The sequence below is a fragment of the Mycteria americana genome, chromosome 5 (assembly GCF_035582795.1).
Source record: "Mycteria americana isolate JAX WOST 10 ecotype Jacksonville Zoo and Gardens chromosome 5, USCA_MyAme_1.0, whole genome shotgun sequence".
Taxonomy (NCBI): domain Eukaryota; kingdom Metazoa; phylum Chordata; class Aves; order Ciconiiformes; family Ciconiidae; genus Mycteria; species Mycteria americana.
The window spans coordinates 38,401,725-38,415,178 of NC_134369.1; the positions used below are offsets into that span (position 1 = coordinate 38,401,725).

At 35.1% G+C, this 13,454-nt stretch overlaps 1 protein-coding gene across 4 annotated transcripts in view; it reads right to left on the bottom strand.

Moving 5' to 3' along the window:
• The window catches only part of RYR3 (ryanodine receptor 3), a 249,473-nt gene that overhangs the window by 134,756 nt on the left and 101,263 nt on the right, over positions 1–13,454 (bottom strand). For all 4 annotated transcript variants that reach the window (XM_075503016.1, XM_075503012.1, XM_075503015.1 and 1 more), the window contains exons 17-24: positions 13,239–13,372; positions 12,366–12,607; positions 8,303–8,495; positions 3,559–3,775; positions 3,244–3,348; positions 1,609–1,712; positions 1,078–1,161; positions 393–552 (exon numbers count right to left, since the gene is read on the bottom strand). In XM_075503016.1, the coding sequence (XP_075359131.1) occupies positions 393–552; positions 1,078–1,161; positions 1,609–1,712; positions 3,244–3,348; positions 3,559–3,775; positions 8,303–8,495; positions 12,366–12,607; positions 13,239–13,372 (1,239 nt within the window). The remainder of the gene's footprint in view (positions 1–392; positions 553–1,077; positions 1,162–1,608; positions 1,713–3,243; positions 3,349–3,558; positions 3,776–8,302; positions 8,496–12,365; positions 12,608–13,238; positions 13,373–13,454) is intronic.

The following is a 13,454-nucleotide window of genomic DNA, read 5'->3' on the forward strand; positions in this document are numbered from 1 at the left end:
CTGTGTTTAAACATCACAAAGATTTTTTATATAATGAGACAGAGTGTATTCTGAAATAATGTTAAGATTACAGGAGAGAAACAATATTGATGAAGAACAGTTCTATGAATGCAAGCCCAATTGTTAATAATATTAAAAAGCTAAAGACAAGAATGAAAGAGAAGTATGGAAATATATTCTCATACATCCTGCAGCTGCAGCCATGCAGGTCTGACAATCTACAGACTTGCATGGGCAAGGCTTCTTTTCCTGCCCCCCCCACCTCCCCAACTTTTCCAGAGATTACATGACATTCAGTATTTATCCTCTTATTTAACACTCCCAACTGATGTTCTAGAAAATAAAATCTCATTTTCTTTACTTATTCCAAATGCATCTAAAGAAGTTCTTACCTGCTGAATGCCATAGGTCCATCCTTGCTTTATTCTGTCTTTTGCCCAGACATTATGTGCATTTTCTGCTAGTTTGTCAACTAGAAATTCTTGAGAAGGCAACAATTTCACTTCAGAGAGATCAAGAGGGGCAGGTTTATATCCATTTGACATCATGTAACTGTAAGTCAACAAAGGAAAACTGAGAGTCAAGATACCCCGCTGATGGTATTTAAAGTTTTTTATGTGGCATTCATAGGGTGGGGTTCACGTTCTCTCTCCACTTTTCAATCTCCTACTCTCCCATTTCTTTGCAAAAAACCTGCATTGCATTTGGTCACTAACTAAGATATAAATTGTATTCTAGCAGAGGGTCTCATTTTGCTATGTGATAGAAAAGCACTGAAATGTTGGTTTTAACTTTGGAGTATCTATTCTAAGATCATGTAACACAAATATAATTGCATGTGGTTTAAGTATGTGACTATTTGTGTCTCTGTGAATCACTCCACAAGGTGATGTAATGCAGCAGTATTCACAGTCAACCATCATCAGAGGCAAGGTAATGGACCAGCCATGTGCTCTGTAAGTCCATATCAGGTATGGGGTTCATATCAAGTATTTTTTAAATGACCTTACAATATTTTTGTTTAATTAATACCCTGTAGTTACAAATAACATATAATAGTTATCATAAGGTACATACTTTTTAGGAAGTTTGACTTTTTTAAGATCTTCCTCAGCTGCTGGATGAGCATGAACAATGTGACATCCAAGGGCCAAAAGGGTTCTGCCAACATAAAAAAATGGCAGTAGTGAAACACAACATTATAGTGCTCGCCCATTTTATAAATTTATTTTGGTTTTAGTATATATACGCAGAACTAATGATATTTAAAAACCAGGGAAGTCATTCAAAATAATGGAATTTCAAAACCCAAATATTTTAACTTATCAAAAATAACAAATAAAACCTTCAAAGTCTAAAAAGGTACAAATCTGTGGCTTGAAAGTTATGCCACTTTATTAAAACCAACAGGATTTGGTGTTGTTTTTTTCTTTGTATCTCTGCAGAGACAAGATTTTTCTAAATCGCTCTGAATGTGTTCCTGGAACTTCTAGCAAAGTTAGCAGAACACACTTTGAACGAGATATTATAATGTTTTATATCTTACAACAGTATGAAGTGCTTGAATAAAAAAAATAAACTTTATTTTCTTTTAAATTTAAAGCTCACTTGAGAGTTTCAGTTGACATTTGTAGATTATAATTCTTCTCTGTCTCAGGTAATTTTGAGAATTCCACAAGACAAGGATGATGCCTTTTATTATCATCCCGTATCTGTAACAAAGCAACAGAAAAGAGTACTTTCCTAATACCAGATTCAAGCCAGAATAAGAGTAAAAAATCAGTTAATTCCTTGCGATAATGAAGACATTGTAAACAATACCATGTATCTTTGCTCAATGACAGTTACTCATCATTATATAAATGAACTTTCCCATGATTCATTTATAATGCACACTGTAAGTACTCCTCCAAAACCAACAAAATCAGAAAAAATATAGCTATTTCATGTGTTCTGCATAAATACACGAAACACAAGAAAGCAAGCCTGTAAACTCAATGAACATTTCTGCTGAATGCCTGAGCAATATATGCTCAATAGAGCACAATCTGATCTATTGTATACATTTTGATTCAAAAACCTTAAGGAATCATTTGGTAATGTTTTCCAAATGCTACTGGAATAATAAAGCATAACATTCTTTTTCTGATATTGACATAAGTCTTTGAATACTTATCTGACTCAATTAAACAAGCTCTTTCACTCAATGCCAAGTGCTTCTATCCTGATGGCAACTAAGAGTCATGACATTTCACATACAAAAACATTTTTCAATTGCCAAAGCTCAGAAATATTAAAAAGGTTAGTAAAGCCCAGAATTTCAATAGCAATGACATTTTAGCAAATAGTATGATAGAGCTATTGAAGAAAAAGGTACATCAAGTCCATAAGTAAAACCAGCAGAAGAAAATGAAAAAGATTCTTCTGAGGTAGGATACAGTTGTGATGGGGACATGGAGGACTACCCCAGTAAATCTGAATCTGAAAACAAGCAAGATGAAATAATCTAAATTCAAGGCAGAATACAGCCTTTAGAATTTTATATTACTAGGGGAAGGTACCAATTTTAATATAATTGTTGAATTTAACATAGATTCTGAATATAATATTCTTGGCCTACCCTTTTAACTGTTTTTCATTTGGTGACATCCATTGGGCAGGGAATGCCTTGTCATATGCATTTAAATCATGTTGACCAGATGGCCTTACTCTCTTCAAGTTGTTAGGTTATACCTCATTATAAGGGATCACTATAATGATAAGTTTTAATGGTAACTAATTAAATAAAAAGCCTGAGCATTGAGGAATTTGAATGTTTACAAAAGTCACCAAAACCCTTTCTCCATTATCAACAGAAGCAAATTTCCACAACGGACTTTTTGATTGTCATCTCTTTAATCCCCAACACTAGAGTAACCAAAGAGTTAGGTGAGGGGTTACTCACTATTGGTACAACTTTCAGTAGAATTCCATCTTGGTATAGCTAGTATGTCTCTCATTTAAGATATTTTTTCAAATGGTTAATTACTTATAGTGCTAAAATATGTACCTTATTTATATTCCAAATTTGCCTTCTAATCACTAGTTAATATCACTGTCTCCTGCCAGGTTACGTGTTCTTCTATTTTTAGTAATGTATAGACCACCATTAAATACTCCATTCAACTTCCAAGTCCAGGTTTTCTGGTAGGAGACTTAACCTAATATAGGTGACTATAGCCAGACAGGTCATTCAAAACATACCTTGCCATATGTCCAGCCAAGTTCTATTTTATTCATTCCCCACAGTTCATGGATATTTTCAGCTAGTTTGTCCCTGATCTTTTCAAGATGAAAAGGAAGAGCAATCTAAAAAAAAGAGCATAAGAATTCCACAAATAAGAAAAGGTTTCAGCTACCATACCTTGTAGATCCAAGATCATCTAGTTCAGTTAAATACACCACAACACAAAAATGATTAATTGCTAAGAAAGAGGGCAAGATAGCTTAGTTTTTATATTGGAATTTAGATTTTGTTAAGACGTATTTTACAATCCCATTATTGCACACTTAACATACCTGACTGGTGTCTATTGGGCAAGGGATAAAGGAAGCTTGGGAGAGGAATTGTGTTGTACCCAGCAAATTCCTCACTCCCTCAGAATCTCTCTTATATTCTTTCACTGGTTCCAGTTTCATCTTCTCTTTTGGAAGCAATGCTTCATAACAAGGAGCATAGCCAGCAGGAGGCAGAAATTTAAACTCTCCATGACGTCCACCCAATAAGAAACGAACTCTGTGCAATTTTCAATGAAGAAATTATACTTTAAATAGTCAGCGTATACTAATATACTATATATAATAATTTAGAAACTTAAACATTTATTTGAATAGCACCTACAATAATGCAGGTGTATTTCATGCTTTGATAAACACCAAAGAGTTACCAAGCATTCATATTAGCAGATACTATCAATAACACCATCACCTACCCACTATTTTTTGAAAATTTGTTTTGGCCAAAGCAAAACTAATTATTCAATGCAGTAGCATATTTTCAAAAAAAAGTGCTTCTTACTTAAAATCAAATGGTTGTAAATTGCAAAATTTTTAATGCATTTAAATGATTCGGAAACATAAATCTAATTTAAACTGGAATGTTACTCTAAAAAATCCCATAGGGACTATTTATATACCACTTAAAAGTTTTAAAGTAACTTCTCAGTGCACTCATGCAGGCAGTTGGCATGTGAGAAAAAAACAACAAACAGAGGATATGGTGAAAAAAACCCAGTGTAATCACAATACATAAATCAAGCAAACAAAATTATACCAAATACTACAATTGGGAATGAGCTTCAGAAGTGTAACTAAGGTTCCTACTAAACCCCTAAATTTTTCTGTTTCTCTTCAGATATATATTTTTCATATAAATTTAAGAGTATACCAGGAAAAACAACAAAGATAAAAACTATCCAACTTCATACTTTGGTCCTCATGTAGGCAAACTCCAGAGGTAAACAACCACAGAAAATTAAAACCAATTGTTATCTCTAGGAAATAGCCCATACATTTGTTGTGATGGGGTGACCAGAAGAAGCCTATACCACTTTTTACTTACACTTCTAGAAATACTAGAACTATCAGATGAACATATTTCATTGACAGTAAGAGACATTAATAATATAAAAAGAGGAAAAAAATTAAGACACACAAGTTTTCTCAAACAGGATGTACATAAGCACAAGTCACAGATATCTGAAATGGTTCAGTGTCCACAAGAAATATGTTATTATTGATTACTGCTATTAAGCTTGAACTTTCTAATTTCATTTTAAAAATACATCGTTTAAAATATTTGAATGATCTCAAGGCAGCTAAATATTTGAGATGACAACTTTGAGCTTAGACCTCTCCTTATGGCAAGCCCCCACACAGAACAAAATACTTTAAAAATAAAAAGAAGGTCAATTTTATTTTAAGACCTAGAAGTCTAACTTCCGAAATAGACAAAAGTCAAAGAAAGAATCGAAATGAAAAAACTCTCATGCAATTCTTCCCTTGCCAACCACATCCCAGTAAATAGTTCCTTGCTTCCTGCCAACTTGGTCAATTTTTCTGAGCTATAGCAAACCATTCAATCTCACCTGATCTTTATGATGTTCTCATCCCTTCTGAGGCCTGGTTTCTCCCTGCTCTTCACTGTGGTATCTAAACATCCACAGAGGCTATATCCTCCTAATGCTGCACACTCTCTTTTAAAAACCTGAACACTCCGAGAAGCTGTGGCTTTTTGTCTCATTTTAAAAGAAATATTCAGATATTTCAATTTGAAAAACTTGTTTTAATTTTTCTCACCTTAACCTTAAAAAGAACCCTCCTGAAAATCAAATATCAAGCAATATAGCTCCTAAAAGACAGCTAGAAATAGTTAAGCAGATTGATATAGGTTAATTACTACTCATTTTGGAGTTGGGCTGTACTAGGCAACTGCACCTATCATTCTAGCAATTTGCTAGCAGCTATACTTAGTTTTTATAGCCTGAATGACAAGACTACGCTAAATAGTCTTTTGCTTGCTACAAAGGCTGTCTGTGAAAGACAAGACCCCCATGATAACAGTATTGAATGTACCTCATGTTTAATTACTAAAAGGACCAGGCATTTACTTTTAAGATGTTGACTTTTCATGTCAACACATCCAGACCCCTAACTTCCCTAAAAACATGTTGGATAGCTCATTTAAAGTTAATCTCATATTTCATTTATTTTTCTCTGCATTTACACACTTTTTAAGAAGAGATTAAATAAATCTGAATAGAAGAACAGAAAAACAGAAGAAAAGAAAATGAATCCTTATTACAGAGTTGCTGTTTAAATTCCTTGATTATTTCATGGCCGTGTTGTAGCACTACAAGCAGAACTCATAGCACCATTGGTAGAAAGAGGAAAAAAATGGATAGATAGGGAGAAAATGCCTACAGTAAAAAACAGAATAAGAGACACTGCGGGTAAGCAGGTGCTGACAAGGGTTTAGAGAGGAAAAACTGATGATGGAATGAAGCGGACCCAGAAACAGAGACGGAGAAAACCACAGGAAGCAGAGGAAAAGCAGATAAGCCACAACAGAAGTAGAAACACAAGAGTTTGTGCCCAGTGTAGAACACACTCCTGCATTCAAGAACTCAGGATTCCCATGTAATAACTTTTCTCTGATATTAAGAGACACAGAAGATGACATATAACCTGCTACTGCCATCAGCTACTATTAACTACAAGGGAAAATGCTCTCACAAAATACACAAACAACATCAAATAAAAATGAAGAAAAACAATTATACCAGTTTAAGCAGATTTCTTACAGAAAAAAGTAATGAACATTTTCAAAAGCTCTTATACTAATGCAGCTACGTAGTAGGGTCACTCCCAGAGAATAAATGAAAATTGATTTATTAAGCCCTTCCCAGGCCTCCTTTATTCTGTTTGGTGTCGTGGTTTAACCCCAGCTGGCAACTGAGCCCCACACAGCCGCTTGCTCACTCCCCCCCGGTGGGATAGGGAAGACAATTGGAAGAGTAAAAGTGAGAAAACTTGTGGGTTGAGATAAAGACAGTTTAATAGGGAAAGCAAAAGCTACGCACGCACGCAAGCAAAGCAAAGCAAGGAATTAATTCGCTACTTCCCATCGGCAGGCAGGTGTTCAGCCACCTCCAGGAAAGCAGGGTCCCATTACAAATAACAGTTACTTGGGAGGACAAACACCATCACTCTGAATGTCCCCCCCCCTTCCTTCTTCTTCCCCAGCTTTACATGCTGAGCATGACGTCATATGGTATGGAATAGCCCTTTGGCCAGTTTGGATCAACTATCCTGGCTGTGTCCCCGCCCAACTTCTTGTGCACCTGGCAGAGCATGGGAAGCTGAAAAGTCCTTGACTAGTGCAAACATTACTTAGCAACAACTAAAACATCAGTGTGTTATCAGCACTGTTTTCAGCACAAATCCAAAACATAGCTCCATACTAGCTACTGTAAAGAAAATTAACTCTATCCCAGCCAAAACCAGCACATTGGTCTCTTAGTATTCTCACCTGTGAGGTTCTCTTAAGCATGAGATGCTCAAAGTATTTATGTATTAAACACAGAATAAAAAACCCACAGAGAACTAGTTATCTGATTTACTTCACCTCAGAGAAACAAAGATTTATTTTTTCTTAACTGCTAAGTGTATGAACCATTTATAACCTGAGCTTTCTTTCACTTACGAAAGCTATATGCTGTCTATTCTGGCCGTACCGAACCTTCACTTCTCAAAAATTACCTTGTATAAGAGAAACCCTCCTTTAAATAAAAGCCACCCCTTTGCATCTTTTCACTCCTTCACTACAATCTCTTACGGCACTCCTGATTATTTCTTCTAAGTTTGGCAGTTTCTGGCAGCTATTGACATCTAGACTTAGCATTTTTTCACAGTGAAAAATTTTCATTCATAACTTATCTGTATTTTATGCAGCAATCATGCTCAGCCTACATAAGACAGAAAAATCCCAACCTTTCTTACTGAAGAATTCCCCTTTATTATCTTTATGTCTTTCCTTCCTAAAATTGTTGCCTGTCAATACCAGCAATAAAGATGCTCTAGGATGAACTGAACAGAAATTGGTCATGTTATAACAACAGTGCAAGACCTAGTCGTCTGTTGTTGTGTCGACTTTGTAATGTTAACACAAGTATTTTGGCCACTTAAGTAGACCGACATTTGCAGAAGATTTTCTGAATGAATTAAAGGTAAGATAACAATAGAAGCCTGAAAAAGGTAAGTTCAAATCTCAGTATTTTAGCTACAAAACAGGTAAGAAATGGGCAATATTAGTACCGAGATTCCAAAACTGCTTCGCATCAGTTTTTTGTGTTTCCTACTGTGAATATAGCATCAGTTTTCATGATGATTACGTTTTTTTACTTCCTGCTGAGAAAGCCAGTGAGAATTTTAATTAGTGCCAAATGTGGTGCTCTGTTTCTAATGTGCTTTTTTTTTGCTGATAATTGGAATGAGACAAAATTAATTTCCCCTAGGTCACCAAATACCCATAAAACAATAATTCTCAGACACTGTGACTTGGTCAAATTGCTAACAGGCTCACGTTTCACCCCTAAGTGAAATCATCACTAAAAAAATCAGTACTTTCCTGCCTCCCTCCCTCCCAGCTGCTAGTTGGGCAGAACCAAAACAACAAAACAGAACAAATCATACATCAATTTGGTCAGTACTTTGTGTGACAAGACAGCAAAGAAAACAACAATTAAAATTAAGTTGTACTTACTTTACACCTGCTGATAAGCTTACAACAGGGAAGAAAAACCCTTCTGTACTGAAGTTCTCAAACATTCCTTGTACAGGCTGTCCATTAATGCGGAATGAAATGCTGGGTACACCTAAATCCAAGCAGCAGCTAACCACATCATCAGATGCTAATAAATGCTGATTGACAGATGCTACAGCTCTGGGTACTCGACCTAGGATAAAAGTATTCAGTAATCAGAACCTTTAAGCAGGCTCTCATAGGTTTAATAATGGAATTATTTCCTCAAAAACACCATCAAGCTTCTTCGTCATCATGAAGACATGATCTTGCCTTCATCTGTTTTATGAATGGTTCTGCTTTTAGAGACAGACAGTGAGTCAACATTCTTCAAACTGATGTGTGGCAGAAAAGTGCATAAACTGAGCAAATCACTTGAGACCTCTGACACTGTTCGCAAGACATAACATGCTCAGCTGAAACCACAGAAGTTCACACTGTAGCCTGATGCAAGAGTACTGAGGCACAGTAAATGATGCCCTCTTTATAAAGCTAACACTGATATATCAAATTTTTTTTTTTTTTTTTTTTTTTTTTAGTTATTTGTGAAATACCAGATTCACATATCTCTGAATATTCAGTGGTGAGACACTGGAACAGTTCCCCAGAGAAGTTGTGGATGCCCCATCAATGGAAGTGTTCAAGGTCAGGTTGGACGGTGCTTTGAGCATCCTGGTCTAGTGAAAGATGTCCCTGCCCATGGCAGGGGAGTTAGACTAGATGATCTAGTCTAACTCTAGTCTAACTCATTGGTCTGTTCCAACCCAAACCATTCTATGATTCTGTAATTCTACTGGAGCTGTGATCATGACCAATATGCAGGTTTACAGTATCAAGAGGCAGAATGGTATACTGAGTTATGAAAAAATGGATCAAGAATTTAATGGGCCAGGTTTTCTTTATCAACTACAGCCATACACTAAACAGAGGGAGCTTCATTTTCCCTACCTGGGAAGGTGGAACCTTACAGCCATGCACAGGACTCAGTAATCATAATAACAATTAACTAGAGGTAATATATCTGACATAATCTAACTATACACGCTTACAGATAACTGCAGTTTTTCAATCGCACTTCAGTATCTGAGTGTATTTTTAGCCAAGGAATATCTCTTCAGAATTCCTTTCAAAACAATTCGTTTGAAAACACTGTATTTTAACTGTAAAGCAAGTCTAATTAAGCAGTTATGCACTATATATTATTGTGTTTGGAACTTCTTAAGAACAAGTCAAGTCAACTGTTCAGGACAGTTTAAGTACTCTGAATTCTTCCCTTACTGCAGGAGATGAGATTTAAGAGACTTTCTAGCACTGTATTTCTGAGGTTGAATTAGTTTTAATTTTGTATTAATGATTTATTCATCCATTTCTAATGGAGTATGTTACAGACGTCTTCTAGTGTACTCCCAAAAATCATTATTTCTGTCATTTGCGAATTGTTCAGTTGTACTGAAAAAAAATATCTGTGTGCACAGACACAGAGAGATATCTTATATACAAAACCCTATGCTAGAACAATGCTAATATAACTGAAAAGTCAAACACATCCAAATTAGGAAATGTTAGAATTAAACCCATAAAAATCGAATTTGGCGTATTTATGTACGCTGTATTTACAACACACCTTTTAATTGCATGGCTCCACACTATTCTTTTCTGACCAATTAAAGAGTACTTAGCTGTATATGGCATTTCAAGGCACTAAGAAATATGGGGAAATTAATGATTTTGCCTACATGCCTTGAATAGTGTACAGTAAATAAAGCACAAGCCACAAATTAAACAAGCTAAAAAATAACTATCATTTATCGTATGCAAGAGAGATCTGGAAGGAAGAATAACATGCTACTTCATAATTAAAGATTGTACACACAAGGACTGAAATAATGTCTATTTATTCTCCCCAAACTTCTGAATGCTCATGGATGGCTACACACTCGAGAAACAAAACTGTTAAAGTAGTGTAAAGTAAAGATCCATAGAGTGTGCTGATACTGAAGTTTTTTCTAAGTCTTTTCAACAGATTTAAGAAGACTTCTACAGGAAACATAGAAAGCTAAATTCCTGGTGAAGCAAATTGTTACAAAATGTCCTTTACCACAAAATGTTACATTCCCAACTCAATGTTTGAACATTTCAGAGAAAAGGTGGCCAGAATTGTCTAACTTTGGAAAAAAAAGTCCACATGTCCTTCTGGAAAATGAACTCAGTTTTCAACTCAGTTCTATCCTGAGGCAGAGACCCAGCCAATAAAATTTGTTTTCAAATAATTTATGATTGACAAAGGTATAAGCCAGAGAAAATACAATTTTAGACCATATTAATACAATGTTAATATAAGGTGATCCTCCAGTTTCATCTATATTCTTAACAAAATCTTCTATATGAATGAAAGACCTTTACCAAGTAAGACAGATTGTTACACATCTTAGGTACAAAACCTAATTGCTAGAGCTCTGTTTTAAATATTTATGTAAGTAGCATACATATGTAAAATCTTCTAGAAATTTTAGCAACTGTTTCGCTTTCTACTGCTTTTCTTCGTCCTTTCATTACTTATTGATAGTTCGATTAAGAATGATGTTACAAAGATAGCAGACGATGTAGCTAAGGGTATACAACTAATTACCTAAATATTTTCTTACTTTATAGCCTTATGCATTATTTCTTCTCTGAAATGTTCCTTATTTAGAGAGTATTTAGGAACTTTAAGAAAGCAAAAACAACCATCAGCATTTCCTGTGTTGCCATTTGATTCTTACAATTAGCCCATAGCACGTTGCCTATTGTTTCTGTAGGAACATGCATTGACACAGTCAAAAGGTATTCTGCTGTGACAAACCTGTCTGTTTACAAACAGTATATTCCAGTTCCCTTTCCCTGGATACAGTGTTGGGAGAGGGATAACCACACAAAAAACCAACAGCCTTGCTCATAGCTCCAAAGCCACTTTCTAGCTAACTATGCGCCCCAGAGGGCTCTCACTAATCCCTCTCCAAAGCATCCTAATCAGATTCTTCTGTTTTCTCCTTTTTCCTCAGTGGTTATTGTTTATAACATAGTCATTATTACAAAAACTATTTGAACTGCAACACTTCAGATGAGCCCTCCTGTAAACTCCTTTTACTCTTCTAGAGCTCTTACTCAAATCTACCCGACTGCATGGGCAGTGACTTTCACTTTTTCATTAACTCAGCCCACTAACATCTTCAATTTGCTTGAACAAAGAATGGCTAATAAGACCACAAGTTTACCATCACTGGTCCTTAAGCGACCACAAAATATGCATTTCCTCGCATCCATTAACTCCCTTCTTTATAAACTGCAAGTGTAATCACTTCACTGCAGTACTAATTGATTCTCCTAGATTACTACACACATTAAGAAGCATTCCTAGAAAAACTCTATTTTTTTCTGCTTAGCCTATTTTAGATAATATGAAAAACATTTTTTCAAACAGTACAGTAACTACAGGTTTTCAGTTTGATATTACACCACAGAAATTTATGTTCTAGAAATAACTGAAGTTGGTAATAGTGTAGCAATTCTTATTTCTAATTGCCAAAATTATTTTTTATAAAACTATTTATCAAAATTTAAATTCAGTTTATTAAATCTATCAATAGGTATGAGGATAATAATGAAATTTTACTTCAAGTGTAGATAAAAACTGAAAAAATAATGCAAATATAGATCCATATATAATGAATTCATCTGAGATCAATACATCCATTGATTTTGAACAGATAGACTTAAATCAGTATTGATCTAGATCTGGAAAATGCCTTTTTTGATCAAAATCATGAAAATAGAAGCTATCTGCTACAAAGCCTAATTGGTATAACTCAATATTCACTAAAATCTCAGACAAGAAGTCTGATCTGAAATTCTAAATAACTTATTGGTATCCTGGAGTTCTGAATGTAGCTCACAGTAAATAGCATGCTATATGCATACTGGTACTGAAGGTAAAGGTAGATAATTCCTAAATGTAAGAATAAGTGGAAGTGAACAAAATGCTTACCAGACCACAGATGAAGACCATCAAAACCGTAAGAGTACAGGTCATCACCAACACCATTGCCTCCCCATCCTTCTCCACCTCCAGGATAGGGGGCATAACCTGAAGTAGAGGCCCATCCAACTCGTAAATGGGTGGGTTCTGCCGTCAAGAATGGATCAACCTGATCAATTATTAACTCAAAGTACCACTTCTTGTATTGTGCAGAGCCCTCAGCAACACCCAAAAATATGTTTGGCCTTATGCTAAGAAAGAAAATGTAAGCCAGTTAGTGTAAACATAAAATGTGACATATGAATTATATTGCTGTATAATAGTCAAATTCACTTTGCAAATACAATAAGAGTGTAGATGTCCACATTTTGCTTATAATATTTAAAATAGTGACCCATTTTATGACTTTATAAAGCTGCTGTAGAATCATCGTCTAAGGTATAGGTTCCATGCTTTGAAAAACTTATAGTCAAAAGAGGAACAACAACATCATTTCCTAAAATCAAAAAAACAGGAGTGAGGTTGCCAGGAAATCAAATCCCTCTTAAAACACACAAGTACTTCACAGGATGTTTACATACTCTGTAATAATTATTAGGTAAAGCCATGCTCTGTTTTGAATCAAGCAACTTTCATCTTTCCATTTCAGAACAGATCTTACCATTTATTAGCAATTTCTATTTGAGCACAGTTTCCATTACAACTGCCGTATTGTTAGTAAAAATGGGTTTTTCAGAAGTTAATACATAAACGCTTCCTAAAGCGTGTCTCAATATCGAAAGCTGTGGAACATCTCTTAGGTTACAGTATTTTCTTCAATTAATTATTGAAGACATGCAAGTTCAATTTTTTCTAGTATAACAATAAAACATGTCACTATACCTTGTCACATCATTAATCAAACGTGTTTGCAAGAGTAAGTCTCTTCTAGGCAGTAGATTGTCACAGATCAAATTTTGATTGGCACGAACTGCAACTCCATTACAGACACAGAGAGAGCAAAGTACATCGAGAACCTTAAAAAAAAAAAAAAAAAAATCAGAAAAGTCAGGTAAAGGCAGCTGCATATACTATTATTCAGTTGTTAGCTTAATTTAC